The 27,743-nt window shown below is 48.5% G+C and overlaps 2 protein-coding genes across 6 annotated transcripts in view; one reads left to right on the top strand and one right to left on the bottom strand.

Moving 5' to 3' along the window:
* LOC118839020 (zinc finger protein 850-like) overlaps positions 1-27,743 on the top strand; it is a 902,460-nt gene that overhangs the window by 828,167 nt on the left and 46,550 nt on the right. The gene's annotated exons all lie outside the window — the stretch shown is intronic.
* On the bottom strand, positions 358-27,197 carry GRAMD1A (GRAM domain containing 1A). Of its 5 annotated transcripts, none has more exons than XM_036746425.1 (20): positions 27,135-27,197; positions 9,763-9,988; positions 9,575-9,595; positions 9,050-9,134; positions 8,684-8,787; positions 8,454-8,549; positions 7,244-7,324; positions 6,889-7,004; positions 6,633-6,729; positions 5,779-5,974; positions 5,538-5,681; positions 5,079-5,197; positions 4,711-4,853; positions 3,935-4,038; positions 3,025-3,198; positions 2,113-2,200; positions 1,785-1,796; positions 1,453-1,560; positions 1,208-1,346; positions 358-1,100 (listed from the first exon to the last, which is right to left on the bottom strand). In XM_036746425.1, the coding sequence occupies exons 1-20, from the start codon at positions 27,140-27,142 to the stop codon at positions 1,008-1,010; spliced, it is 2,154 nt and encodes a 717-aa protein (XP_036602320.1). In that variant the 5' UTR covers positions 27,143-27,197; the 3' UTR covers positions 358-1,007. The 5 variants fall into 5 exon arrangements, with proteins under 5 accessions (XP_036602320.1, XP_036602318.1, XP_036602316.1 ...); XM_036746423.1 differs by having other exon boundaries at positions 1,208-1,328; positions 6,633-6,786; XM_036746421.1 differs by having other exon boundaries at positions 6,633-6,786.

Raw genomic sequence — 27,743 nt, forward strand, 5'->3', positions numbered from 1 at the left:
GGAGTTAGATGACCGGGGTTCAAGTCTGTCTCTATCACTTGACTAGTCATCTATGAAGTGGGGGTAATAACCTATAAAATCTACCTCAGTGCTGTTGTGAGGCTCAGCCAAGGCCATGATTGTAAACTTTAAAGCGCTATGTAGGGTGTCCCAAAATTCAAAATTCAATACCATAAATTGAAAACCATAAAAGTCGCAGCTTATTCCTGCGGTCTGCTTTGTCATGGGAGACTTGAAAGAGTTTTCTGTGGAGCCAAGACTTATTAACTGTCCCCTTACTCCACCCCCAACATGTCCCAGTAGCCTGGCCTTCAAATATACAACATTCCCTTGGTTGCCTCAAAATCAGCCCACAAGAACATTTCCGACCCTTTATTGGGGCTCTGTTTGCCCCAAATAAATATAATACATTAGACCCCATCTCTGGGGGGAACACTAGACAGTCAGCCTTCCCCTGTCCATAGGACTCCCCACCCTAGGTCTGTCCCCCCTCCCAGGGGCAGCTTGACTCTTTCCAAAATAAATTACCCAAAGGGAAAAAAGGAGGAAAGGAGCTGTAGAGAAGGCCCTTGCAACCAGCTCCAGGATCATCTCAAGTATCATCTGGGAGAGGGGTAGAGAGACGGTTGTTGGAGGCTGGAGACGGCTTGAGGGGGCAAAAATATTGTTCTCTCCACCTCGCTACTGCCCCCAGTGTACCCTCCCCAGGTACTAAAGTGCATCACAGTTCTGCAGCTGAAGTGTCCGACCGTTCTCCCCGACATAGGGGGTACAGGGGGTGGGGGAGGGTTGAAGACTGTTCTGCAAAGGGAGGAGAGTGTCTTGTGGGTATCAAAGATAAAGGGATTATAGGTGTGAAGTGAGGAAAAGGGGACACAGCAAGGGACTTAGGAGGGGTTGGGGGGAAGCAGGCATCCAAAGGGTCCAGCACTGGTCCAGCAGTGGCAACTGAGGCTGTCCATCTGTCCATTCGTTAGGGGGCAGGTGGAGGGGGAGGGGGGCGGTTCTCAGGAGAACGCATTCTCTCCAAGGGGCTCAGGGTCAAAGGGGGGTTCCGACATCTCGATGCCCTGGTGGAGTTTCTCCAGGGAGAACTTCATCTGCAGGGAAAGCAAACAGGTCATGCATGGGGTGGGAAGAAAAAAGAGGGAGGCCCAAAAAATGCCAGGGAAGGTTTGGGAGGATAAGACTTCTCCCACTGGCTCACCTCATCCAGCAGCTCCACCGAGGCCCGGAGAATCTGCCGCCACTTGTGCACCTCCACACTGTGGAACTGCTTCTGGAGGGCCAAGATTTCTGCCCACTCAGCTGCCGTTTGAGGAAACTTCCTATGGGGAGAGTTGGGGCTGAGGCCCAGAGGGAGAACCAGGTGGAGGAGAGGACACTGCCTCTCCCAGTCTGCTCCCCTCGCTCCTCCTCCCCATTCCCTCCAATCCCATCCACTCCACTTACTCTTTGCCCAGAGCCAGGCTGTGCCAGGCCTCAAAGGTGTGGGCTGTCCGCTCCAGCGACCAGAGCCGGTAGAAGAGGAGAGCATTTAGAGCAACCAGGATGACAAGGCTATAGGAGGCAGAGAAACCGTCAGTGGTCAGAACAGGCCTGGAGTCAGGAGCCTCGGGGCAGAAAGCAGGAGGAGAGGGGGTAAACAAAGGTCATGGGTCAGGAATCTAAGCATGGTCAAGCATGAAGGAGGGCCGGGACCAGTCCAAGGACTCCTCCTAGGCCCAAGAGGGGCAGAGAGCAGGGGAATGGGGGAGGGGGAGGCAGGGAATCCAATACTTTACCTTACACAGATCCTAGGGATGCAGGGAGGAAAGAGTCAGAGACGAGAAACGGTGAGGACCTGTCTACCCACCAGAGGATCATAAAATCTAAGGTTTAGAGCTGGAAGGAACCTCGAAGTCCATCTAGCCCCACCCCCCTCATTTTACAAATGGAGAAACTGAGGCACAGGAGATAAAGTGGACTGCTCACAGTCACACAAGTAAGGGGACTCGAACCCAGGGGCTCTGACTGCAAAGTCAGTACCTTTTCCATTGCACCTATATTTCACACACACACACACACACACACACACACACACACACACACACACGCCCCTCCCCAACTCACACAATGCTGATAATAAGGAGAATTCCAGGAATGCCTGATCCAGGGCTCTGGTCTAGGGAGGGTTCTGAGAGTCGAGAAGCGATTGAGCCTATGGGGAGAAAGACAGAAGGTGAGGGAGAGGTAAGGAGGCCTGGCCACCCAGGACCCCATAAGAAAAGCAAACTGGACTGGAGGTGAATAAGAGCCTTAGAGCTGGAAGAGGCCCCAGAAACCATCCCAGCCTATCCCTCTATAGATGAAGAAACAAAGAAACTGTAAGGTCTCACAGGAAGTGAATTTATCAAAGCCAGAATGGGAGGGGGAGGTGGAGAATGGAACTCTTCAGCATTGGCATGCCCTCCTGATCTCCCCAGATCTCCCATCTCCCCAACACTCACCTTCTGCTCATCTGTACTCATGTCTTCCCTGACACCTTCCTGCCCCATTCCATTCCTCAGCCTTCCCCAAGATCAGACCCCCCACAAAAGGCCATCAGACCATCAGTCCATATGCACGAGCTGACTCTCAGAAGTCAGCTCAAAGATCCCACCCCTCTCCCAGGACTTCTAGTACCCTCTCCAGCATCCACAGTGCACAGGATGCCCTTTTCATGGCTCTTGATACTAGTAATATCTTTGGAGAACCTTGCTTCTTCTTAGATATATCCTGTCTGGTTGTCCCACAGAGAGGGCCTCTTGAGGATAGGGACATTTCCTTTTCCCTGGAGTGGATGGCCCACACCTTTGAGGCCTGGCACAGCCTGGCTCTGGGCAAAGAGTAAGTGGAGTGGATGGGATTGGAGGGAATGGGGAGGAGGAGCAAGGGGAGCAGACTGAGAGAGGCAGTGTGTTCTCTATCTGATCAGGTCCTCTAAGACCTGTTCAGAACCTGATCCATGGTACTAACTCACTGCCTTCTATCCCCCTCAGGTACCTGAAGGGTGCAGGCCTCCCCGAGTACAAGTGTCCGGATCAGCATGGGCCGGGGTCTCCCCATGGTTCCTCCAGCTCAGAGGCCGTTTGCGTCGTCTCAGGCCTGACAGCAGCCCCCGGGCCTCCTTCCCACCCTCTTCCAGGGACACTTTCTCTGCTTTGGAGAGTTCTCTCTCTGGTGAGGAGGAAGCAAACAGAATTATACCTGAGAACTGGGCCCTTTTCTACTCTCAGCCCCAGGGCTCCCTTTGGAGGATCCACAACGGGGTCACGTAGATCCAGTCCGGGCTGCTCCAGGGTCCATGGCTGTTCCCAACGAACCTTTGCAGACTCCCCTCCTCTCATGCCCTAACCCCATAGGATCTCAAGGACTGCTGAGACCATCACCCATAACCCTGGCACCTCCCTATCTGCTAATCCTTTCGGGTTAACTGTGCCATGTTTGGAGTTCTTCTGAAGGAGCCTTTACTAATAAATTAGGAGAAAACAAAACCAAAAAAAAAAAAGAGCAAAGAAAAAAGAGCATCACAGAAGAAAAAGAAGAGAGAGAAAGTGTGTGTGTGTGTGTGTGTGTGTGTGTGTGAATGTGAGTGTGAGCACGATTTCTATTTCCTTACATTTGGCTACTGAAGGACTCGGTTGGCCTAGCCGAGTACCTCCCACTCATCTCAGCTGAACTAAGGTGGAAAAAGGGTTTTTACATGTCTTTCCATTGTGGGGAGTGGGGAGGGCCACAGAAGCTGTCTGAGGCCTACAATTCCAGAGAACAGATGTGTCCCATTAGCCTCGGGGCCGAGGAGGAGGTCTGGAACTCCGGTGGGACAGAGGGGGAGCTGTGGGAGTCTGGAAGTCCCCCTCACCACGCCCTTCCCCCTCCTGACCTCTTCTTTCCTCTGACTGCCCCAGCTTACCCAAGTGGTGAAAATAATCTTCGATACCACTCCAGGAGTTCTTCTCGATGAGGGACTTCACCAGACTCCAGGGCTGCTTCCGATAACGGATCTCTGAGGACACACTGAGTAGGGAAGCAAGGAGAGAAGAAGGGAGCCAGGGCTTGTATGCCAGAACACCTCCCACCTTTTTTCAGGCTCAAATCAAAATTCCCTCCAGGGAGTCTTGCTTGACTCAGAGATCACAACTGTAGAAGGGACCCCACTGACTGGCTAAACCAACCCTACTTCCCCAATTCCTCATTTTACAAATGAGACTGAGGGAGACTGAAAGAATTGTCCAAGGCCATGGGATTGCAGACTCACAGGAGGAAACAGGCTGGGGAGGTTTAGAGACTCATGACTCGGCTCTTCTACTCCCCCCATGCCCTGCCTTTGCTGTGTGGCTCTGCAAAAGTCCTTAGGGCAGATTCCTTCTTGTTCTGCCCATCTCCCCTTTCCTGGGGTTCCAGATGTCAGATCCCTGTCCCCCTTGCTCAGATTGAGAAGTCTCTAATGACAAGGTCATGCCTCATCCCTTGAGGATAGGGAACTAAAAACATAAGCAGGACAGGGACTCTCTTTTTCTCTGTCCCAACTAACAGCTTGACTTTCTTTCTCTCTGTCCCAACTAACAGATGAATGAACCTGAAGGGAGCCAAGCTTACACAAGCCTGGTATGAGACCTCAGAGTGGGAGCATGGTAGGGGCTGAGGTAAAGAAGGGAAGGGAGCTGGCGTTGATATTTCTGTGGTTACCGGAGGCGGGTCTTGTTTCTGGCCAGGCTCAGGATGCAGTATCGATGAGCGGTGTAGAAATAGTCTTGGTATGGAATGCCCTGAGTGAGGACCTCTGAATCCACCACACAGCCCCCACCCTGAGGACTCCGTCGGAACAGGGTCTGTCAAGGGGGAGGGGAAGAGAAGAACATGGGTCAGCCTCTCCCTATCCTCTCTCCCTCTGTTTTCACATAGCACCCCACCCACCCCAGGTCTCATGGTCTCTTCATCCTGAGCCCCTCAAAGCATCTCTGTACCCCACACCACCTTTCTTTCCCAGGTCTCTCTTTTCCTGGTTCCTCCTACTCCCCCACCTTCCAGTCCCAAAGTGCCTTCTTTTCCCTTACCTGAGTCTCCACCACTGCTGCACTCTTGGGGCCCAGGGGGTTGCTGATGGGGATGGTATAAGACAGAACTCGGCTTTGGTGACACTTGCTCTCCCCACTCCATGGGGTAAATGTCACATCTGTGGTGGAGGAGAGGGAGTGAGCAGCAGTCTATTCTTTGCCCCTGACTGCCTTCATCCCAAACCCTAGGCCAAGAGAAGGCAGCTTCTTCCCCCAACCCCTCCACCAGGAAGCCTTCCTAAAAGAAGGGTTTCTTTGCTCTGGTCTCTTAGCAGGTTGGAGTCATGGTCCCCTTGGGAACATTTGGGATGGGAGAGAAGAACAGTTAGAAAAAAGAGGGAGCTCTTGGAATTATCCTGGATCTTGGGATCCCTCGATTCTCCCAAATCTGAATCTAGGTCCCTGGCCCTCCCTGGCTCTGCTGTTTATCCCAGACCCTCCTCTGCCCTCAGTGCTGACCAGTGAACTTTCGCTGCTGGAGGAAGCCCTGCAGGAAGGGGGAATCAGAGAACAGCATCTGCTGCAGGCGGTCAGCCCCCATGTGGAACACGCAGTTGATGAGGAGGCGGCCAGAGAGGTCCGGTAGGAAGGAGGTCAGGTCAGCTGGGGGAGGGGAGGGAAGGGTAGATGTTGGCTGGGGACCTGGGGGACACAGCCCATCAGGGAGGAGGCTGGAGAAGGGGCGGCATTCCTGCCTCACCTTCCTCCGTGGCTGAGGAGGAGGAGTTACTTGTGTCTGTCAACATCTCTTCACTGGGCAGCAGATCCAAGGGGGCCAGAGGGGCTGGACCATCAGGGGGCATCTCGGCTGGAGGGGGCTCAGTCACTGGGGTTACTGTTTGACTGGAGGAGGCATCTGGTTGACTGTCGGTCTGCCTTTCTTTATCCTCCTCACCCTAAGGAAATAGGAACTGGGTTCAATCCTCCAGTCCTCCTTGACTATTCTCCACGTCCCTTCCCAGGCCTGAGGGAGGGACCCTGGGTCTACCACAAGGGCCTAGGAATGACTGGCAGCAGCAGAGTTACAGAATGTAGCTAGAAGGGGCCTTGGAAATGGTCTAGACCATTGACCAAAGCTCAGAGTCCACACTAGTCCCCCTTCTCTCCACTAGCACACACAGCTCTAGGCCAGGCCCTCATCCTCTCTCATCTGAACTATTCCAATAGCCTTCTCATCAGTCCTTCCCTACTCCAATCCATTCTCCACTTGGCTGCCGAGGAGTCTTTCCCTTTAAAGCCCACATCAGCCCCTCGCTCAATAAACTTCAGGGGCTTCCTATCGCCTTGGCTTGCTTAATATAGTAGATGCCCATTGACAGAGTAAGCGATTTGTCCAAGGACACAGAATCTTAAGAGTTGGAAGAGACATTGGTGATCTGCTTAGTCAAAGTCTTCTGTAAAGCAGGAGTCTCCTGATAATAAACCCAAGTATTGGTGAACTAATAACAGAGCTGTGCCTGGACCCCTGGTCCCACACTCTCTCTACCACCATCCATCATGTAGGTCCACCTGCCTGGCTAGCTCATTCTCTTCCTGCTCTTCAGCGTGACTCACCACATTGTCCCCGTCGCTGCTTGCCTGGGAGGGGCAGGGAGTGAGCTGGGTCCTCCGGGAAGCTGTAGGGCTGGGCTCTCGGCTGAGGTCTGGAGACCTACGGGGCAGGGTCATATCACTCAAGGCAATCACATCCCCCACCTCCTTGTGGCCCCTGTCAAGAAGAGAGAGGGAAGATCAGTCTGTGCCTGAGTCCCTGCTGCACCCAAGACCTGAGGGGGCTGCCCTACCCGCTTCTCCTCTGCCCCCATCTTACCCCAAACCATTCAGCTGTTGCAAAGGGCAGACGTAATCTTCATCCTCGCTGGTGAGGCCGAGTTCTGCCCCATAGCACTGATGTACCAGGTGCCACAGCTCCCGAGGGGACAGAGTCTGAGGATGGGGGAGGGGTGTGAGAGCCTTCCACTCTCTCTTGTTCCCAGGGGCAGGAGAGCTTTTCTCCCTCCTGCCCCACTGACCTTCTCCCTGTAACCTTTCCCCCCAAGCCCCTTCCCATCCTGCTCATTAAAAATGCTGGTCGCTATTTCCCCTCTTCTCCATCAGGGGGAGCCCTCGGTCCACCCAGTACCAGGCATCTCTTCCCTCAGCCTCCCCCAACCAGCCCCTGGTACCTTGTCCAGCAGGGCATTCTGCCAAAGGCGGAAGATGAGCAGGAAGCAGCGGTCTCGGGCCCCAAAGGAGGTGAAGAAATGCTGGGGGAGGTTGAGCAAGAAATGGTGTGAAAGAAAGAGTGGGTGTGAAACCGAGTCTTCCGTCCTGATCTAAGGTTCCCCCAGACCTCCCCTTCACTCTGTCATCAGCCTGGAGATCTTCCTGCTCACCTATTCAGGGCTCTCCTCGCAACTTCTTCCCTCTAGCCTTCAACACCCCAATCACCCCTTAGACATCTACTTCCCTATGTCCCTCCCACTATTGTCCACCATTCCCCAACTCCTTCCCCTAACTCATTCCTCTGTTCTTTATCACCCTCCCCAATACAAGTCTCCCGAAAGTCCTCCTATTTCCCAGACACCCTTCCTTTCTACTGCCTACCAGCACCCACATTTGGGTTAAGATGGGGTCAGGGAGAAGTGGGTAGGGCAGCCCCCTCAAGTCTTGAGGGCAGCAGCTTTCCCTCCCAATCCCATTTTCCCCATCCTATCTCTACTCTCTACACTCTCCCTCCATCATCCACCCTAACCAGGCCCCCTCACCTGGACTACCCGAAATTCCTTTCTAAATTAGCCTCCCTGTCCCAAGTCTTCTACTCCAATCTGATCTCCGTAGAGCTGCCAAAGTGACTTTCCTAAAGGGTAAGTCTATGACCCTCACCAACTCATTAAATGTCAGTGGCTCCAGAATTAGATATACACCCCTTCGGCCCATTCCCATATTTCTATTCTTCTTACTCCATCTACACTGTAATCTAACCATAGCAGCTTCACTTGCTGCTCCTCACATGACACCGCCATCTTCTGGGCCTTTGCAATGGCTGTGCCCCCAGGGCTAGCATACTCATGCTTCTCACTTCCATCTCTTAGAATCCTTAATTTCTTCCTTCAAGATTCAGTTGGAGCACCCCATTTTACATGATGTGCTTCTGAATCAACCTTGCTACTGCTGCCTTCTCAGGTTACCTTCCATCTACTCCATACCTATGTTATATAGTTATACATGGTGTCTCCCCTATGCCAGCCTAAATTCCTTGAGGGCAGGAAACATTCTGGCTTCTTAATCAGATTTCCCAGCGCCTACCATGGCACTGTACATGGCACATCCATTAATGCTCATTGACTCGCCCTGAATCTCCCATGCCCTAATGCCTTCTCCTCCGCTGCCTACTTTCTCGCTCTCGGTGCAGATCTGGATGGCGTTGGGGATCAGTTTGGCAGTTTTCTCCTTCTTCAGGCATGTCACTTCCTTCAGCTGGATTGAGATCTGGGAGAGCCAAGGGGGAAGATGTGGGAGGGGGTCTGCTAGCATGTATGTCTCTATATTAACACCCTCTGCAGCCCGGCCTCCCCTGCCCCTGCCTCAGCTTTTGAGAGCTGGGCCCAGGCCCCAGGCCTCACCGTGGTTTCCCAACGGAAGATATTGCTGTAGAAACAGATCCAATTTTCAGAGAGGTAGAGGCGGCCTTGAAGAAGGATATCCCTCTGCAGGGCACAGGAGTAATCTGAGAGCAGAATGGACAAGAGGATGGCCAGCTTAGTAACCTGAGCCCAGGAACCAGGAAGGGAGAGGAAAGGCCAGAAGTGAGGAGGGCAGCAGCCTGGCAGGGAGACAGGGCACAGGATGAGAAGGGGAGGCTGGCAGGGAAGAAGAAAACCAGATCTGGACAGCAGTGAAAACCAGGCAGACCTTGGATGTCTAGGGCAGAAAAGGCAGAGAGGCTTGGGGACCAAGAGCCCCAAAGAGTTCCCCTGTCTTGTTCTTACCCACAATGAGCCGCTCAGCCTCAGGAAGTTTACTAAAGAGCTTTCGGAAGTCCTCATTTCGCTGTTTGTAGGTGGGACTCAACATCTGTCAGAGAGAAGGGAGACCCAGGGAGTTTGACCAGGGTCACCCCCTTCTTCACCTTCCCCAAGTTCTCCTGAGCCTCCTGAGGCCCAATCAGATAACCAATCAACAAGCTTTTATTAAGCACCTACTATATGCCAGGCACCACATTAGGTACGGGGGATATAAGTAAAGAATGAGTCAATCGCTCAGCTACCTGCTCCCCATTCAGCCCCCTTCCAGGCTTCAATTCCAGCCCAGTCCCCAGCCCTACTTCTCATTTTGCATCTCATTCCAGCACCTATCCCTCCCTCCTTCCCTTTTCCTTTTTTCTAATAGATCCTTCCCCTCTCTGTTCTCTGAATGCTTTCCAGGTCACACTTTCCCCCTCATTTCTTTCTATAGAGGACTGCACCCAATGGGATGTTTTAATTCCCATCACCCATATTTCCACAGATACTTACACTGTACCAGCTCTGCATTTTCTACAAGAGAAAAGAGGGAAGTCAGTTTAGGTATCTATCCCTCTGTTCTTTTCCCTTTCCTATACCTCTCCATGCCCTCACCGTGTTTACCGACCCCTCCCCTTTCTGCTCGCCCTTCTGCATTTTTTCCCCACCCCACAACATGCACAGCCCAGCCCTGCTCAGACCTTGCTATTTCTGATGAAGTTTCTGCTACTAAGTGACTGGGTTCCAGGAGTGCTTGCCCCTCCACCTTTCTCTGAGGAGCTGTCAGAGCCCTTCTCAGACCCCTTCTCCACCATGGCTCCGGTGTCCTGCTCCGCAGGTGGGGACCGGTTTGGGGGCAGCAGCAGCAGCCGCTTCCGAAGGGAAGGGGAGCTGCTGGGGGTGCTCCGGGCGGAGTGGGGGGCCGTGCTGAGGAAAAAAAATGGGAAAATTGGGTTGAGTTCTCTTTCCCCTCTTAAACCCCTGTTAAGGTATCTAGATCTTGAACCTGGAACCCAGCATGCGGCCCTCAGTGCCCTAAGAAACTGGAGAAGCGCTCTAGTACACTGTTCATTTTTATGACAATAATGGCTTGTATATACATATATATATATATAATATATATATATATATATATATATATATATGTGTGTGTGTGTGTGTATATGTGGCCCTCTGCTCAATATCCTTTATCTCCCAATCTCCGCCCCAAGTCCCTTTTCCCTCTCCCAGGAAGGATCATCTCTCCCCACTTCAACACTTCCTCCCGCCAGTTATAACATGGTCATCTGGTGCCCAACTTCCAGATCAGGAACTCCAGAGATTGGCAATCAAGAGGAAACAGTCCTAGTCTGGGCTCTGAACTACCTCATTGTGTGATCTCAGACAAATTCTCCCACTCTTACGGCTACACACAGAGACATTCTTGCCACGACCTCCAATGTTCCACTTCTACCATGATGAACTCTGAAATTACCTTCTAGGATTCTATCTTTCCATCTGCTTTATGACCCCCAGCCCCATTCTTCATCCTCGCCATGATCTACAATCATCCCACCCCTTGGTTCTTTCTCAAGCTATCACTTATACAGTGGCCACACTCTCCTTCCCTCCCTATTTCAACTTCCTGACAAATCAGTTCAACCTCACACTGTTTTCTAGAGTTGAGTCTCTTTTCCTCCTTCTCCTTCAGCCAAGACCCAACGCTGGATCTGCCTCCTTAACTCTTACTCATATGCTATAAAATAGAACCGAAGAAAACCACCAAACCATGTTGACTGCGTCCACTGATAATTCATGTTACATAATTTCAACTTACTGAGGCTGGGAAATCCTTTTACACCTCTCTAATCGACTGACTATCCCACTCCCCACAATAGTTTTTCCAAACCTTTTCATTCGTCCTCAAGTCTTCCACCCCTGCACCCCACCCCCCAGCTGAAGACTGCCTCATACTTCACAGGAAAAAAAAATGAGGTCATTCACGGAGGGCTCCCTGTTCCTCCTTCCTCCTCATCACATCACTCAGCCTTCTTCCTCCACTATCTCCTCCCTCACCCGTCTCACAAGAACAGTGGCCCCTCTTGCCTAAGCAAACCACTCAACATGCACAAGTGATCCCATTCCTTCCTGTCATCTCTGGCAGATATCACCCCACTCATTAATCTTCAGTCTCTACTCATCTACTGACTGTTTCACTGTTGCCAACAAACATGCCCGTGTCTTGCCATTCTCAAAAGAATCTTCATTTGAGTCATGTATCGCCACTAGTTATTAGACCATATCTCTCCTTCCTTTCACGGCCAAACTCCTAGAGAAAGCCGGCTACAATAAAATTGCCTCTTGACAGAAAGATGACGAACTTAATATGCAGAGCGACATATATTTGTGAGCATAGCCAATGAGGAATTTAAATTGCTAGACTATACATAGTTATAATGAGGGTTTGGGGTTTTTGCCTTCTTATCGTTGTTCAATGAGGGCAGGGGGCAGGGGGAGGGACAGATTACTAATTCATTTAAAATTAAGTAAATACATTTATTTTAAAAAAATAAAAGGTTCCAGGTAAAAAAGAAAAGGAAAAAAATCATCTGCAATCAGTAATTCCTTTCTCCTGTCACTAGTTTCTAAACCTTCTACAATATGGATTCTGATACCACCATTCAACTGAAAATATTCAAATATTCTCTCCAAAGCTACCAATGACCTCAATCCTATCCTTCTTGATCTTTCTGCAGCCTTCAATGGTGTTGACTACCTACTTCTCCCAGAGACATTCTTCTGTCTGGGTTTTCATGACACCGGTCTATCCGATGGGTCTCCTCCTATGTATCTGATCACGCCTTCTCAGTCCCCTTCGCTGGATCTTCTTCCAAGTTCCACTCGCAGTGGGGTGTTCCCCAGGCTCTCCCCTTGGCCCTCATCTTCCTGAATACTCTCTCGTTTGGTGTTCTCATCAACTCCATGGGTTGTTATCATGTCTATGCTGATGACTTTCAGAACTGTTTATCCAGCCCTAACCTTTCTCTTGAGCTCTGGTCTCACATATCCAACAGCCTGTTGGACAACTGGATAGCCCATCTCCAACTCAACAGGGTCCAAACAACTGATTATCTTTCCCCCAAGCCCTCTCCCTTCCCAGCGTCCTTACTATTGTTGATGGTACCACCATTCCCTTAGGCATTCAGACTGGCAACCTCGGTGACTCAAATCCTTACTTGTGTTGACTCCATATATCCAATCTCTCGCCAAACTTGTCATTTCTACCTTTATATCTCTTGTATATGCCCCCTTCTCTCCTCCAACACCGCCATGACTCCGGTGCAGGCCTGAATTACTAGTATAGCCCAATGGTTGGTCTTCTCACCACTAAAATCTCAGCTTCCACTCAGCTGCAAAATTGACCTTTCTGAAGCACAGATTGGGCCAGGTCACCTCCCCATTCAATAAATTCCTCTGGCTCCCTACCATCTCCCAGATCAAATATAAAATCCAATGTTTTTCTCAGTCCTTCTCTTTCCTGAGACCTCTGCAGCACTAGACACTTTGAGCTACCCTTTTGTTCTACATACTAGTGACCCGTCACCTCCTGGTTTGCCTACCTGTCTCCTTTACAGTCTCTTTGGTGTGATTTTCTTTTTTTTCTTTTTTTTTCAGAGTGAAAATTTTTATTTCGAAATGGCCAATGCAAAATTTGCTTTGCTTGTCTATACACGTTTGTAATAGGGGGTGGGGTTTTTCCTCTCAGTTTGACAGGGAGAAATACAGGTGTGGGAGGTAGAAAAGGGGAAATTTTGTGGATTGAAAATATATTTTTTAAACAAAGAAATGTATAATTCAACCCAAACATGTCGGTGAACTATATATCCTCGATTGACCTAGTACTAGGATTGTACTGCAAAGGAAGTCAAAGACAAAAGACATTAACCTTTGGTGTGATTTTCATCCACGGATCACCAGCCTTTTCTTCTCTACACTTTCTCCTTATCAGCTCCTTGGGCTGGGGTGGGCCACAGATTCCCCACCTCTGTCCTAGGGGATCAACTATCATCTCATATATTTGTTTGCATGTTGTCTCCCCATTTAGACTGTAAGCTCCTCAAGGGCAAGGACTATTTTTGCCTCTTTTTGTATCCCTAGAGCTTAGCATAGTGTCTGGCACTTAGTAGGCACTTAATAAATGTTTTACATGGATGACCCCAGAACCAGCATAGTGTGGTGGACACAGTACTAGACTTGGAGTCAGGAAGACATGAATTTGAATCTTGCCCCTGACACTTACTAGCTGTGTGACCCTAGTCACTTTACCTCTCTGGGACTCAGTTTACTCATCTATAAAATGTCGGGGTTGGATGTAATGACCTCTGAGGTCAATCAATGCTTCTGTGTTCTAGATATTCTAAACTCACTTCTTAAAGAGGCCTATTCACTGAATGGGCGTTACCTCACTCTAAGTGAGACCCTGAAAAGGCCTTAGCCTGAAAGGGTGAGGGTCTCACATTGCATCCTGGGCCATCTCCAGTCGTCCTGGTTAATATCAGGCCACTGGACCCAGATGGTTCTGGAGGAGAAAGTGAGGCTGGTGACCTTGCACAGCCCTCCCTCACTCAAATCAAAGTCAACTGCAAGTCATGTCATCATCTCCCTGATGTCATAGTCCTCTTCAAAAATGAAGGACAAACACAACAACAATTCTACGCCAGTCCTGAACTGCAGGCCTGCATCACCAACTGCCTGCTAGACATCTCCATCCAGATGCCCCATGGTCATCTTGAACTCACCATGTCCAAAATGGAATTCATCAAACCCCTAGAAACAACTCCTTCACCTCAAAATACTAAGTATGATCAACCTCTGCAGCTTCTGCCCTCCCAAGTCCTCCTATAACTTTACTGTGGGAAGTCCATTCAATGTAGTAGAGCCTTCTTTGCTTCCCTGTGATGGGGTAAAGATACCAGTGGAGCACATAGTCTACCTGCAGGTTGTTCCCTTGCTCCTGCCACATGACCAGCCCATTTTCTTTTCCAATAATGTTATTTTTTATTTACCTCCTTCACTCTCATTCTTTTTTTTTCTTGCTAAACCCTTGACTGTTATGCATGGCAACTCACTCATATCACCTACCATGCTCCTCTCTAACAGCTCTCTGAATTCTTAATCCTCTGAAGATTATATGTAGGGTTCCATAACTTACAGCAATACAACCACAGCTAAAGAATATTGGTCTTAAAAATAACGGGCCTCTGCTTTCATGGAAAATTTTTGAGGTCACTAAAGGAGATTTGCAATTTCTCAGAAGCAATTTAGTTCCTTCTCCTCCTGTTTAATTCTGGGCTCAACTTATGTTCCATATGTGTACTGACGGAGGAGTTCTCTAGGTTGTCCATGTAACTGAATATCATAGTCTGTACAATGGGTATTTTTCATCCACTTGGTTTTTCCTGTGTGGATGAGTAGGCCAAACTTATTTAAGTAGGCAAGAAGGCTCATGCAACCACATGACATCATCTGTAAATGGGAGTATTTGGAAAATCTCATCCTTTATAGAATATCCCTGTTTGCTTTGGATTCTGCCTAGATCTCCTCCATTTCAATGGTGGACCTTACTAATAACGAAAAAATCTCAGATCTTGTCAATATTCCCAAAGAGGTGACTAAAAGAAAAGCAACAACCACTGAGCTCCACTCTTACTGTTCCATCTACAGAAAATTAGACGAGATTAGAAGGAAACAGATAAGGCTTTTACAAGTGATATTGCACAGTAGACCACATCTTTACCATCACACAACTGACTGAAAAGTGCAGAATACAAGACCTCACTGTGTTTATTATTCTTGATTATGAAAAAGCATTTGATTTAAGAGAACAAGAGTCTACGTTCATGTATCTTCCCAAAAGATGGTCTCCATGCCTACTTGAATGCTAGAATAACCAAGACGACCTTGTTCAAGGACCCTCTGATGATGAGTTATCAGATGAGATCTAAAATGGAAACCAGCGCCATTGCCACCACCCCTCCCCCTGAATCTCCCTGTTTCTGTAGAGAACACCATCATCTTCCTGGGGAATCATGTTCACACAAGCTGAGAAACATCCTAGACTTTTCAGTCTCCCTCAACTCCTGTATCCAAGCAGTCACTACCTCCGGTCAATCTGACCTAACATTCATCCCCTTCTCTCCACTCACACAACCATTCCCCTATTCAGGCTCTCATTGAACCCAAATTGGACTACTGCAATCACCTCTTAATTGGTCCTCCTGCCTCCATTCTTTCCATTTGGGACAAACCAACCTCCACACAGCTGCCAAACTGATATTCCGAAAGCCCAAATCTAACCAACCAAGTCACTTCCTTGCTCAAGAACATTCAGTGGTTCCCTATTGTTTCTGGGGGAAAAAAATAAACTCCTCCGTTTGACACTTCACAATATAACCAAACTAACTTCAAATTTCTTTCACAGTTCAGCCAAACTGACCCATGTCCTGTTCCCTGAACATGAGCTTCCTGTCTCCATGCTTTTGTACATGCTGGCCTCCATGCCTGGAATGGTTTTTTTCTTTTACTTCTGCTTCTTGGAACACCTGGCTCCCTATAAGCTTCAACTCAAGTACCATTTCCTAAAAGAGGCCTTTTCTGATCCCCCTAGTTGTTAGGGCACCCTCCAAACTATCATTTTGTGTTTGTTTTGCATGTATTCTATATTTATTTAATTAAATTCATTAATTAACTAAATTCCCTCAATAAAATGTAAGCTCCCTGAGAGAAAGGGCTGTTTCATTTGGGGTTTATATCTCGTAAGTTTTGGGTAAATTCTGAACACAGTATCTGGCACATAGTAGGTGTTTTAAAAACACTTGTTGAATTCAGTATAAATTAACAACACTAAAGGGTACCAGAACTTAAATGAAAGGCAGTGATCAATAGCTCTATATGTCTCTAACTGTCTCTCCCTGCTTCCTTGTCTCTCTCACTATCTCTATCTCTCCTCTCTCTCTTCATGTGTGTCTCTCTGTCTGTCTCTGGGCAAAGAAGCAGGAGACTGTGAGCATGTGATGCGGTAGGTACATGCTGTCAGATGTGGTCACTGTGTCCATTGGTTTGAATTCACTGTTATTTCTTGTTGTACAGGAGTCTATTGGGGAACGACTGATGAAAACATCAATAGAGTACGTTTTTAAAGTCAGCAGAGCAGCAGCAACAAAGGGACTGGATTAGATGACCTGGAAGGGCGCTTACTTGTACCAATCCCAGAATCCAAGCCTGTTTCCTCATTTGTAAAATGAGGCTGTACCAGATGGCCTCAGAGGTTCCTTCCAGCTCTAGAGCTAGAGATTGCTAGGAGATAGGAGAAGAATTGCTTCCTCATGGCTTCACCCTGCAGTCTCCCTCCTTCTGCCATTCAACTGTATTTTAAGCTCTATGGGGAAGGGGAGGTTGAACTCGAACTCTCTACTGTGATTCTTGGGGAAGTGGTACAATGTAAGGTAGGGAGAGGAGGGGATGGGAGGGGAGAGCAGGAGAGGGCAGGGAAATAGAGGGAAAGGGGGGAGGGGAGAGGAGGGGAAGGGATGGGAGGGAAAAGGAGAAGGAGGAGGAGGAGAGAGGACGGGGGATCACTTAATCACTTTAGGACTAAAAAAAAGACAACTCATAGGACCTCAAGAGTTCTAGGAAACTTTCTCTTTATTTCATCTAATAAAGCATGTAGTAGGGGCTTAACAAATGTTGATTAATTGACTGAAAAAGAAGATACTGTTTTCTTTGGTCTGGTGTGAATGGTTAATGCCAACAAGGACACATTCTTTCCTTTGTAACAGTTTGAACATTCTCTTTCTATTTTATTAAGTTCTATACCTGCTCTTAATTAAACTGCTTTGTAAGAAATTTATTCTGGGTCAGGTAGTTCAGAAGGAGAGAAAGAAGATAGATAGATAGATAGGTAGATAGATAGGTAGACAGACAAACAGATACATACATACATACATAGATGGATGGATGGATGGAGGTAGATAGACAGACAGATAGACAGATGAATGGATGGACGGATAAATGGATGGATGGATATATGGATAAACAGACAGACAGATAGATAGATAGATACATACATACATACATAGCTACATGGATGGATGGATGGATATAGATAGACAGACAGACAGACAGATGAATGGATGGACAGATGGATGGATATATGGATAGACAGACATAGATAAACAGATAGATAGACAGATAGATAGATAGACAGATAGATAGATAGACAGATAGATAGATGATAGATAGATGTCATCTATGGAATTGTGAGATACACATGTCCATCACTCAGTGATGGTATGTGTCACACACTTGAGTGAATAAACTGCAGTCTCCCTGTTTGCCTGTATCCTGGGGTGGGTTATTTGGGCAGTAGTCAGTAACGACCCTGAAAATTCATGCATGACCATGACTTTCTGACTCCACTCACCATCCCTAGGAATTTCCTGGCCAAAACACTACAGTAAGGTGGTTGTTGTTCAGTTGCTTAGTCATGCCCAACTCTGTGACTCCGTGTACATTGTCCTTGGGGTTTTCTTGGCAGAGACACTGGAGTGGTTTGCCATTTCCTTCTCCGGTGTCTCCATTTTACAGATGAAGAACTGATGCAGATAGGGTTAAGTGACTTGCCCAGGGTCACACTGCTAGTAGTGTCTGAGGCTACATTTGAACTCAGATCTTCCTGACTCCAGACCCACTGCCCAGTCCTCATTTACAAGCTGTCTCCCCTTATTAGAATGTAAGCTCCTTAAAGGCAAGGACTGGCTTGCTACTGCTAGCTGTATCTTCAGTGCTTAGTATACTGCCTGGCCAATGGGAAGTGCTTGATAAATACCTTTCAATTCTTTTATTGTAAATTTAACAAGCCTTTTTAAACCTTTCTATCTGCTAGACATTGTACTAGGTGCTCAGAACACAAAGATCACAAAAACCAAAACAATCCCTGTCCTCAGGAATCATCTATTCCATGGGAGAAACAATGTACTCAGATAAGTAATCACAAATGCAGATTAATAAAAATGTATCACTGAGTAATTTCTAGAGGTCAGGAAGGCAAGCCCAAACTACTGGAGGAATCAGGAAAGCCCTCTTCAGGGAGCTGGTAGTTGGCTGAGCTGAAAGGGGGGGAGGAGCCAGGAGGATAAGCATTCCAGCTATGGGGGCAGGCTGCAGAAGATCCTGGCCATCAAAGCTGCTCACCCCCGAGGCAGTATGGGGGGCGGGGGTGGGGAGAGTGGAGCAGGGGCAGAGATCTGAAGTACAGGAATTTCGGAAACCACAGAGTAACCTTCAGATCATAGATACTGTAGGCTCAAAGACGGTAGGGGACCTTACAAGATCATTTGTTCCAACGAAGAAACTGAGGCCCAGAAAAGGGAAGTCAGTAGTGGGTCTGTTGGGGTTTCAGTATCAGATTTTGGTGTGGCTGATTGCCAGGGAACTTTTATTTCAGACCACTAAATGGTGAAAATTCCACTGGGGTGGGGGGTAGCCTCCTCCCACATTCTTTGTTTGGGATAATCGAATGATCTGAAATAATGATCATATCTTATCTACATAACAAACCCTTCAGCCTGACTGCCCTACCTCTCCAGTCTCCTCTTCTGATGTCCCCCCATAGAGCCCATCCACTCCAGCTCTGTTCACACTATGGATGCTACTTTTGCTCATTTCTGCCTGTTAAAATACTGCCCACTTACTAGCTGTGACCCTGTGCAAGTCACTTAACCCCAACTGCTTCACTAAATATGAATGTATATATATATATATATATATATATATATATATATATATATATATATATATATGCTGTCCGGCTCAAGTGGTCACTTCTGACCACTCTATCCCACCCCCATCCAGGAATGATTTTTTTCAAATTTGGCCTCTGACACTAGCTGTATGGCCCTAGGCGACTCACTTAATCCCAGTTGCCTCAGTTTCCTCATCTGTAAAATGAACTGGAGAAGGAAATGACAAAACCACTCCAGTATCTTTGCCTCGAAAACCCCAAATAGGGGTCAGGGAAGAGTCAGATCTGACTGAAATGTCTAAACAAACATTTATATATTGTCTGAAGTATGCTTTAACTCTACTCCCCTTTCATCCAACTGCCCACAGGTGACAGAATCGTGGGCTCAAGCTAGAAGGGACCTCAGAAGCCAGCACTCCATGTTACCAATCAACCCCAAAGCCAATTTGCCTAAAACCAAGATTCTTAGTCATCCCCCAGATCTGCTCCGTTGAACCTCACTGTTTCTGTCTGGGTTACCACCATTCAGCCAGTCCCCCAAGTCACCATCTCTTGCCTCCCTTTTCCATATACAACCCATCAGGCCTGTCCACCCACCTCCCATAGAAAGTCCTCCCCTTCTATTCTCGCTAAGGGATAGCTTAGGACAGGCAGGCACTCATTCTGACCTCCCTGCACCTCGGCAAAAACCTTTGAATGGGTGTCTCCACTTCTGTTCTCTCTGCTCCAATCTAGCCACATATCTGGCCACGCCACTCCTCTGCTCCAAAGGCTTCTGCAGCCCCCAAGGCTCTCTAAGGAAAGATTCAAGTTTTTTGGCTGGCTCTCAAGGGCCTTCACAATCCGGGTGTCAACTTTGCTTTCCACTTTCAGTGGACGATTAATGAGCATTTAGTAGGTGCTTGTTTGGGAGGACAGAAAGCCTTTCTATTTAGCTCATGAATGAATGAATAAGCACTTAGTAGGCACTTACTTACTCTTAGTGCTTCAGCCCAACTAGTCAGTCCTCTGAGTTCCCGTCCATCCCTGTCCCTTCCCTCCCTTTGCATGCAGCATAGGCAACAGGAGAGCTGTTCTTTACTTACTTAATTCCTTCCTCCTTTAAAATCTAATACAAATGGATGTCTCCTAAGATATCTCCCTGGGCTCGACTAGAAAGCAATTAGAACACTGGGCTTGGAGTCAGAAAGATCTGGGTTCAAATCCAGCCTCAGACACTTATTAGCTATGTGACCCTGGGCAAATCACTTAGCCCCTATTTGCCTCAGTTCCTCCTCTGCAAAGTGGGGGCACACTAGAGAAGAAAATGGCCAACCAGCCCAGCATTCTTACTGAGAAAACCCCATGGACAAAGTCTCTTTGGTCACGTAGAGTCACACAGGAGTGAACAACAAGACGACTCCTTTCTTTCTATGACCATTTTTAAAGCTCAGACCTTCCATCGTCCCATCTTCCATTTAGGGTGGTATTGTGGCTACCTGGGTTTGTGCCTCTTGGGAGGTGAAGGGGCCCAGATATGTGATGTCATCGGAACAGGAAACCCTCCAATGAAGAGGCTCCTACCGAAGCAAACATCCCTGCCCTGCTACTGAGAGGTCGAGCAGCTCCCCAGCTGCCACACAGCCAACCAGCAGGACTAGAACCCAGGCCTTCCTGGCTCCTGGTCCTGGTGTCCCTCTACTATGCCATGAAGCCCTTTCCTAACCTCTTAACAGATGGCACGTCATGTGTTAGGCTCGAGAAAGCCTCGTCTCCTTTGGTCCCTTACGGCAGCCCGTGAAACTGAGTCTCAGGCATGGTTCCAGAGGAAATGTCAGAGACAGAACTGGAAACCAGGTCTAGACTCCTGATCACAGGACTTTCTCACTATAGCATGCTTCTCTCTCCCTGCTCCCTTCATACCAGAGTAAGCTCCATCATGAGGATGATAGTGATAAATTATAATAATAACATTTAACTATGACTGATGATCATAGTAATAACTAACATATAGCATCCACTAAGTGTTAGGCATTGTGCTATGTATTTTACTACCATTACTACTACTAGCTAACATATAGTACCTACTATGTGCCAGGCATTGTGCTAAGTACCTTATTACTACTACCACTAGCTAACATATAGTGCCTACTACGTGCCAGACATGCTAAGTGCTTTACTATTACCACTACTACAAATGATGATGATCATAATAGCTAACATCTATATAGTGCCTACTGTGTGTCAGGCACTGTGCCCTGTGCTTTACAAATATTACCTCACTGGATCCTCACAACAACCCTGAGAGATGGGTGCTATTATTATCCCCACTTTACAGATCAGGAAACTTTAGTAAATAGAGGTTAAATGACTTGACCAGGGTCACACAGCTAGGAAGCATCTGAAGCTGGATATGAGCTCAGGTTTTCCTGACTCCAGGCCCAGCGCTCCATCCACTGTGCCACCAAGCTACCCCCATAAGAACATGGATCATGTCTTATCTAAACTTTAGATTCCAACCCTCCCTGTCCCCCCCATCTCCAGCCTTGACAAATAGAACAGTCTTACCACATTGATCCCCTGCTGAAGAAAGCTCCCTAGTCCCTCCAACACAAATAACAAACTCTTCAGACTGGTATTCAAGCCCCTCACAAGCTGACTCTCTCCAGCCTTTGCTCCCCTTTCCATAATCTCCATTCCAGCCTAGGCTCTGTGTGCCCCATACTTCAGCTCACCTTAGAGGCCACAGTTCCCTCTAAGTTCGGCAGCTCTACAAGTCACACTGGTCACTAGGTCTCAGTACTCTGTCCCTTCTGTCCTGATCATGTGATCTTAGATCTGTGTGACTTTCCAAGGAGGTGGGAGGCTGACTCCTCCAGGGCAGACCCTGTTTCTCACTGCTCTTCACGCCCTGTGCTAGGCACTTCAAAAATGCTCCCCAGACCACATCTGGAGTGCTGTGGTTTGTCCTAAGTAGCACCACATCTTAGGAAGGCCACTGGTTAGCAAGAGAGTCTAGTCCTCAGCCCACTACCATAGGAGAACTGAAGAGCCCTGAGAGCTTTTAGCCTGGTTAGGAGACATAGGGGAAGCTTTCCTCAGGTCCCTGGAAGGCATGTCAGGTCATCAAATCCAGTCCTCACATTTTTCAGATAAGGAAACTGAGTACTGGAAAGGTTAAGCAACTTTACAACAGTTACACAGGAAATAAGACTTATCTGAAAAAGGAATTGGCTTCTTGTGTCCAGCCTGCAGACACGGAGCAAAGGGTGGAATTTGCAGAGAGGCTGATTTAATCAGAACAGGACTTCACATATGGTTGTTGCTGTTCAGTCCTGTCCAACTCTCTGTGACCCCATTTGGGGTTTTCTTACAAGGATACTGGAATGGTTTGTCATTTCCTTCTCTAGCTCATTTTACATTTAACTGAGTTAAACAGGATTAAGTGACTTGCCAGGGTTACACAGCTAGTAAATGTCCAAGGCTGGATTTGAAATCATGAAAATGAGTCTTCCTGATGCCAGACTTGGAGTTTAGTCTACTGACCACCTGCTGCCCAATATACAGTTGGCAGTTAACAAATTGCTTGTTGGATCAGAGATATGAACCAGTGCAGGCCCCTGGACTCATGGGGAGTATAGGACAAAAGGTCTTCGAGTAAGGCATCTGTACTTGGTTACAAATCCTTCAACCAGGACCATAAGCTAATCCTTAGTTTCCTAATCTGTTGCTTTGTTAACATGTCTCCCCTTCCCTCCTCTGGATCCCACCCCAGAGAAAAATTGAACCGGGAGAGAGTGCCCTTCTGAATGCAAGACACCAGGCTAAGCTGAGAACCTCTCACACTAACCTAAAACATTCTTTCTGTCTGGTTTCCATCTCTTCTGGACATGGGATGTATATGAACTGAAAAGGGTTCCTTTCCCTTCCAGTCTTGAGTCAGTTAATCAATTCAATCCAATGGGCATTTCTTAAGCACATATACACACAAGATAGATGTATATATATGGAGAGAGGGAGGGAGAGAGAGAGAGAAGGAGAAGGAGAAGAAGAAGGAGAGAGAGAGAGAAGGGGAAGGAGGGAAGGAGAGAGAAGGGAGAGAGAGATAAAGAATGAGGAGAGAGAAGGGGAGAGAAGAGAAAGAAAGGAGAGAAAGAGAGGAGAGAGAAAGTGAGTTACAAAATAATTGGGGGCATTGGAAAAAGCCTCATATATATGGTAACCCTTGAACCTCCAGAACATTCCAGTTCTATCTGGAGACAGTCTGGGCAAGGACAAAGAGGTAAGAGATGAAGGGCTATGTACAAGGAAGAACAAATAGGCCAGTCTGGCTCAAACACAGAGCATGTGGAGGAAGGCTGTGGAGAGGGGAGGGCAAGAACAATATGAAATTAATCTAGAAAGATGGGCCGGAGCCAGGTTACAAAGGCAATAAATATCCAAAAGAAGAATTTGTATTTTATCTATTGGGCCATAGGGAGCCAGTGGGATTCTTGAGTAGGGGAATGCCATGGCTGGTTCTGTGCCTTAAGGAATATGCATAATAACCAGAAAGGTCTTAATAAATCAGTAGGGAAAATGAGAAGTAGGAAGATCACTCATCCTAGAGAAGTGGCTCTGATAGGAAAGAACTCCATGACCCTGAGCAAGTTACTTTACCTTCCTAAGCCTGTTTCCTTCTCTGTAAAACAGGATTAAAACTACCTGGTTTTTGAAAGGACTAAAAAAGTTAACGTCTGTGAAGTGCTTTGTAAACCTTCAAGCTGTGTAAATATCAGCTTTTATCAGGATAGAAATTCAAACTATTATTTATTTGTTTTGGGCTGGAATTTTAAAATTGTTTATTTTGTGATTTCATGGGTGTAGTGGTACTCTGAGATAAGGAAGGCTAGTCAGTGCCTTTAAGAGCCACCCTGGGGCACTGGAAAAAGGCTTTAGAAAGATGGTCTCTCCCTCTCCTTCCCTCTAGCCACCTACCAAGGCCAATGGACTCCACCTCTACATCCTCGCTGCTCTCTGCCCCTGCAGCCACCACCCATCCCTAAACCTCATCACCTCCTCAGATGCTAATTGGTCTTTCTGCCTCAGACCTCTTCCCTCTTACTGATCCAGCATCCCGATTGATCACCCAACAAGGTGATTTTCCTAAATTGCTGATCTGACCATGTCACCCCACCCCACCTCACCCCCTTCCTCTGCAAACTCCAGTGACTTCCTACCACCTTCAGGATCTAAACTGTTCCCTCTCTCCGCACCTGCACCTCTAGAGATCTCCTTACTTCCTCTTAAAGACTCGGCTCAAACACTACCAACTTTCACGGATCTCACCAGACTAGTGCCAAGCTCCTTCTTCTCTAAGGTTACCTTGTATCAGACCTGCATGTGTCTTGTGTGTGTGTACGTATGCATGTATCCCATCTCTCAAATTGGAAGGCAACCTCCCTGAGGGCACAAACTCTTTGGCTCTTGTCTCCTATCTTCAACCACTAATACGGTGCCTGGGGCAGAATAGGTATTTAATAAATGCTGACTGTTTGAGGTTCAAAGCTTTCTCCAGTCTGTCCTCAGCTTACCTTTTCAGCCTTATTACAAATTACTCCCTTTCATATATATATATATATTTTTTTGATCTGGTCAAACTGACCTTCTTACTAATTCGGGCCCTGGAGCCAGAAAAGACCCAAGTTCAAATCTAGCCTCAGATACTTCCAAGGTGTGTGTGACCCTCGGCAAATCTCTTAACCCTGTTTGTCTCAGTTTCCTCATCTGTAAAAATGAGGATAATAACACATACCACCCAGGGTTGTTGTGCTGATCAAACAAGATTATATTGATAAAGTGCTTAGCACACAGTAGGCTTTTAATAAATGCTTGTTCTCTTCCTTCCTTCTCCATGCTTCTACACTGCCCATTCCCCTGACTGGATTGCTTTTTCTTCTTAAAGGGATTTTCCCCCCCTTATAGAATACTTAACTTTCTTTAAACATTTCCTACATGAGACGTGCATGTGTTGTGTATGTGTGTGGACAAACATGTGTGTGTGTGTGTGTGTGTGTGTGTGTTTGTCTCTCCTGATAGGATTGAGGGGATAAACTGGTTTTTGTACCTGGTATGTAGATAGTACTTAATACCCGCTCATAAATTGATTTCCTGACTCAGAGGCCTGCTCTCTACCCACTATACCACATTGCCAATAATAGTAACAATTGTTGGCTATTGTTATTATAAAATCTGGGGCTCTCTGGGATTAGGGATCAAGCAGCCCCAGGTGAAGGAACACAGGGTTTGCACTTCGTGAAAGGCAACTCAACACGGCATGGCATCTAACCAGGTACTACATTTTGGAGGATAGCTTCTCATCATACTCTCCACATCCAGTGTCTGAACCCTCCAATTAGGCCTACACAGGCTTCACTATTAATCACAGCTCTGATCACCCACAGATCACATTATTCTAGGAACATACTGGAGCTTGTCTGAACTTCTCAGGCCTGGCATTCAAGGTTTCCACAACAGCCTCCAACTTACCTCTCCAGCCTTATCTCTTGAGTCTCCCCTATATATAGACACACACACGCCCTTTTCTCTGAAGTGTACCTTCTCCACACCAAGTTCATTCATGGACCATGGTTCTTCTACCCCCCACCCTACCCCCCTTTATTTCTTTCTAAATCTATCCATCATTCAAGGCCCTTCCTAGGAGTTTTTCTGTAGCCCACACAGACCTCTTCATCCTCTGACCTCTTGACCTTTTCTGGTCTAGTTGGGCAATAGGTTTTGGTTTTCCTTTTGTTCTCTAAACCCTTCAAGGGTAGAGAAAGGTAGCATATGCCTCCCCAGCGTAGAAAAACCATAGTAGTCAGCTGGACCTTGGATAACAGCTGCTGAGTACCCTAGTGGTCAACACCAATGACCTCTCTCTGATAACCGGGCCCAGGGTTCAATCCTTCAGCTTCTCCAACAACAGGGGGTGGGGGAGGGTCCCTATCCCCTCCCTCCGAATGGGAGCCAGCCTCTTTTGTCCTCATCCACTCAGGAGGGCCAGAGCCCTCTTCTTACTAAGGAAGATTCAGCTCCCTGGACAGTGGATGGGTAACTTCCCCCAGATAACAACTCATAATAAATGTCCTAGAGAAGCAGAGAAGGAGATCAGCCTTCCTAGGGCAAAGACAGAAGGTGAGTGTGCTTCCTGGAGTGGGATGGGATTCCCGTCTGAGGAGGGGGATGGGTGTAGCATTGTGGGTAGTGTGTGAACATTCGTGTTTTGGGGCCCTTGTGAAACATGGCAGACCAGTTATGGGGAAAGGGACAGGTTGTGTGGAAAGAGACCACGATAGGACCCAGACTTCCTGACTGCCCCCAGCTTCCTGTTCCTTAGGGGCTCAACAGGCCCAGAATAAAACTATTCCCTGTCAGAATCACAGGTACATACATATGCTCAGCCACTGAGAACTTCACAAACTCAAAACCCAAGGCTCCCTCTAAAAAAGGCAGATCTGTCTGAAATGTGTTACTATAAGAATGGGACAATGTAAGTGGGCCCAAGAGGCAGGCCTCCTTCCTTCCTAACACCCATCATGATTCAAGGACATGGAAAGAAGGACCCTGAGACACAGAGAGGAGGGAAAAAACACACAATCATACCGTTGGGGAGATCCAGACATAAACACACAAGATCCCAGATACACACATCCTCCTTTCTTCCATGATCGCTACCCACCCTTAGGCTTCCCTGCAGTGCTAAGGACACAAACACAATGTGGGGCTCTCTTCTCAGCCCCTTCCCAGTAAAAAAAGCCCCCATCCCCTACTACAGCTGCCTCCTCCCCTGACAGCTGCTCCCCCCTCCCACTGCTCCCCTTTCCCAGCTGCTACGCTGCCCCCCTCCAGGGGCTCTGACAGCAGCCTTAGCTCCTAATCCTCCATTCTCCTCTCTCATTTCCCAGCCCCCCACCCAGGGCAAACCACCTCTCTGCCCTCTCACCCCCACCACTAACCAATGCCCCACCGTTAAGTAGGCAGCTGCTCTCAGGCTCACCCCACAGATCTCTGCACGTCTCCCCGAAAGGGCCCCCCAAGGGGTCTTTATCTCTCAAATCCTTCCTGATCCCTCCAGACTGTCCCCCCCAATCCCTTCCAGGGATCCCAGACACCATGCCACAGGTCCCTGCCCCCTAAATCGCTCATAGCCCCCACCCCACCCCCACAGGCCCCCGCCCTCTAATCCCCAGAGAAGGACCCCTTCGGTCTTCGGCTCCCAGATCGTCCTCCTCCCGTCCATCCCCCCCCAGCCCCTCACCCCACTGTCCTTACTCAAACATAGCACGGAGCGGCCGGGCCGGGCGGGGCTCCTGGGCGCGTGGGGAGTGGGGGGCCCGGGGTGGGGTCGGGGCGGGGAGGGGGGGACGGGACGCCCGGGCTGGGAGGGCTCCGAGCCCCGCGGCCCCGGGGAAGGGGAATCGGCGCCCCGCTTCCTCCGCCGCCCGCCCTCCCTCCCGGCAGCACAAAAGGCCGCGGAGCCGGCGGCGGCTACACCCCCCCCCCCCAAGCGTCACCGACCCCCCCTTTCTCCCTCCCCCTCCTTCTCCTCCTCTTCCTCTTTCCCCCTCCTCCTTCTCGCGTCACCAGCCCCGCCCCTACGGCCCCATCATGGGGAGGGCCGGGGCGCCCTCCGCGGTCCTGGACACCTGGGTCCTGGGGAAAGGGTGGGGGGGCAAGACCTGGCCAGGAACTGGGGGCCCCTCCCTCCCCTCTCCCCTGTCCCCGCTGGGCGCCACACCGGAAATGGAGGGTGAAGGGAAACTCCGGGGGCAGGAAGGGGGAGGGGAGACCAACCCGCCCCCCATTCCACTTCGCAGCAGACACGCTTTAGCTCGGCTGTGTCTGTCTCTGTCTGTCTGTCTGTCTGTCTGTCTCTCTCCC

The sequence above is a fragment of the Trichosurus vulpecula genome, chromosome 2 (assembly GCF_011100635.1).
Source record: "Trichosurus vulpecula isolate mTriVul1 chromosome 2, mTriVul1.pri, whole genome shotgun sequence".
Taxonomy (NCBI): Eukaryota; Metazoa; Chordata; class Mammalia; order Diprotodontia; family Phalangeridae; genus Trichosurus; species Trichosurus vulpecula.

What these genes read in the sequence shown, in the direction of transcription:
- GRAMD1A (XM_036746421.1), bottom strand. An exon ending in CTCCTCAGCCACGGAGGAAG is followed by an intron (nt 5,682 to 5,778) that starts GTGAGGCAGGAA and finishes CCCCTCCCCCAG; the next exon opens with CTGACCTGACCTCCTTCCTA. An exon ending in CCAGCAGCGAAAGTTCACTG is followed by an intron (nt 5,198 to 5,537) that starts GTCAGCACTGAG and finishes CCTCCACCACAG; the next exon opens with ATGTGACATTTACCCCATGG.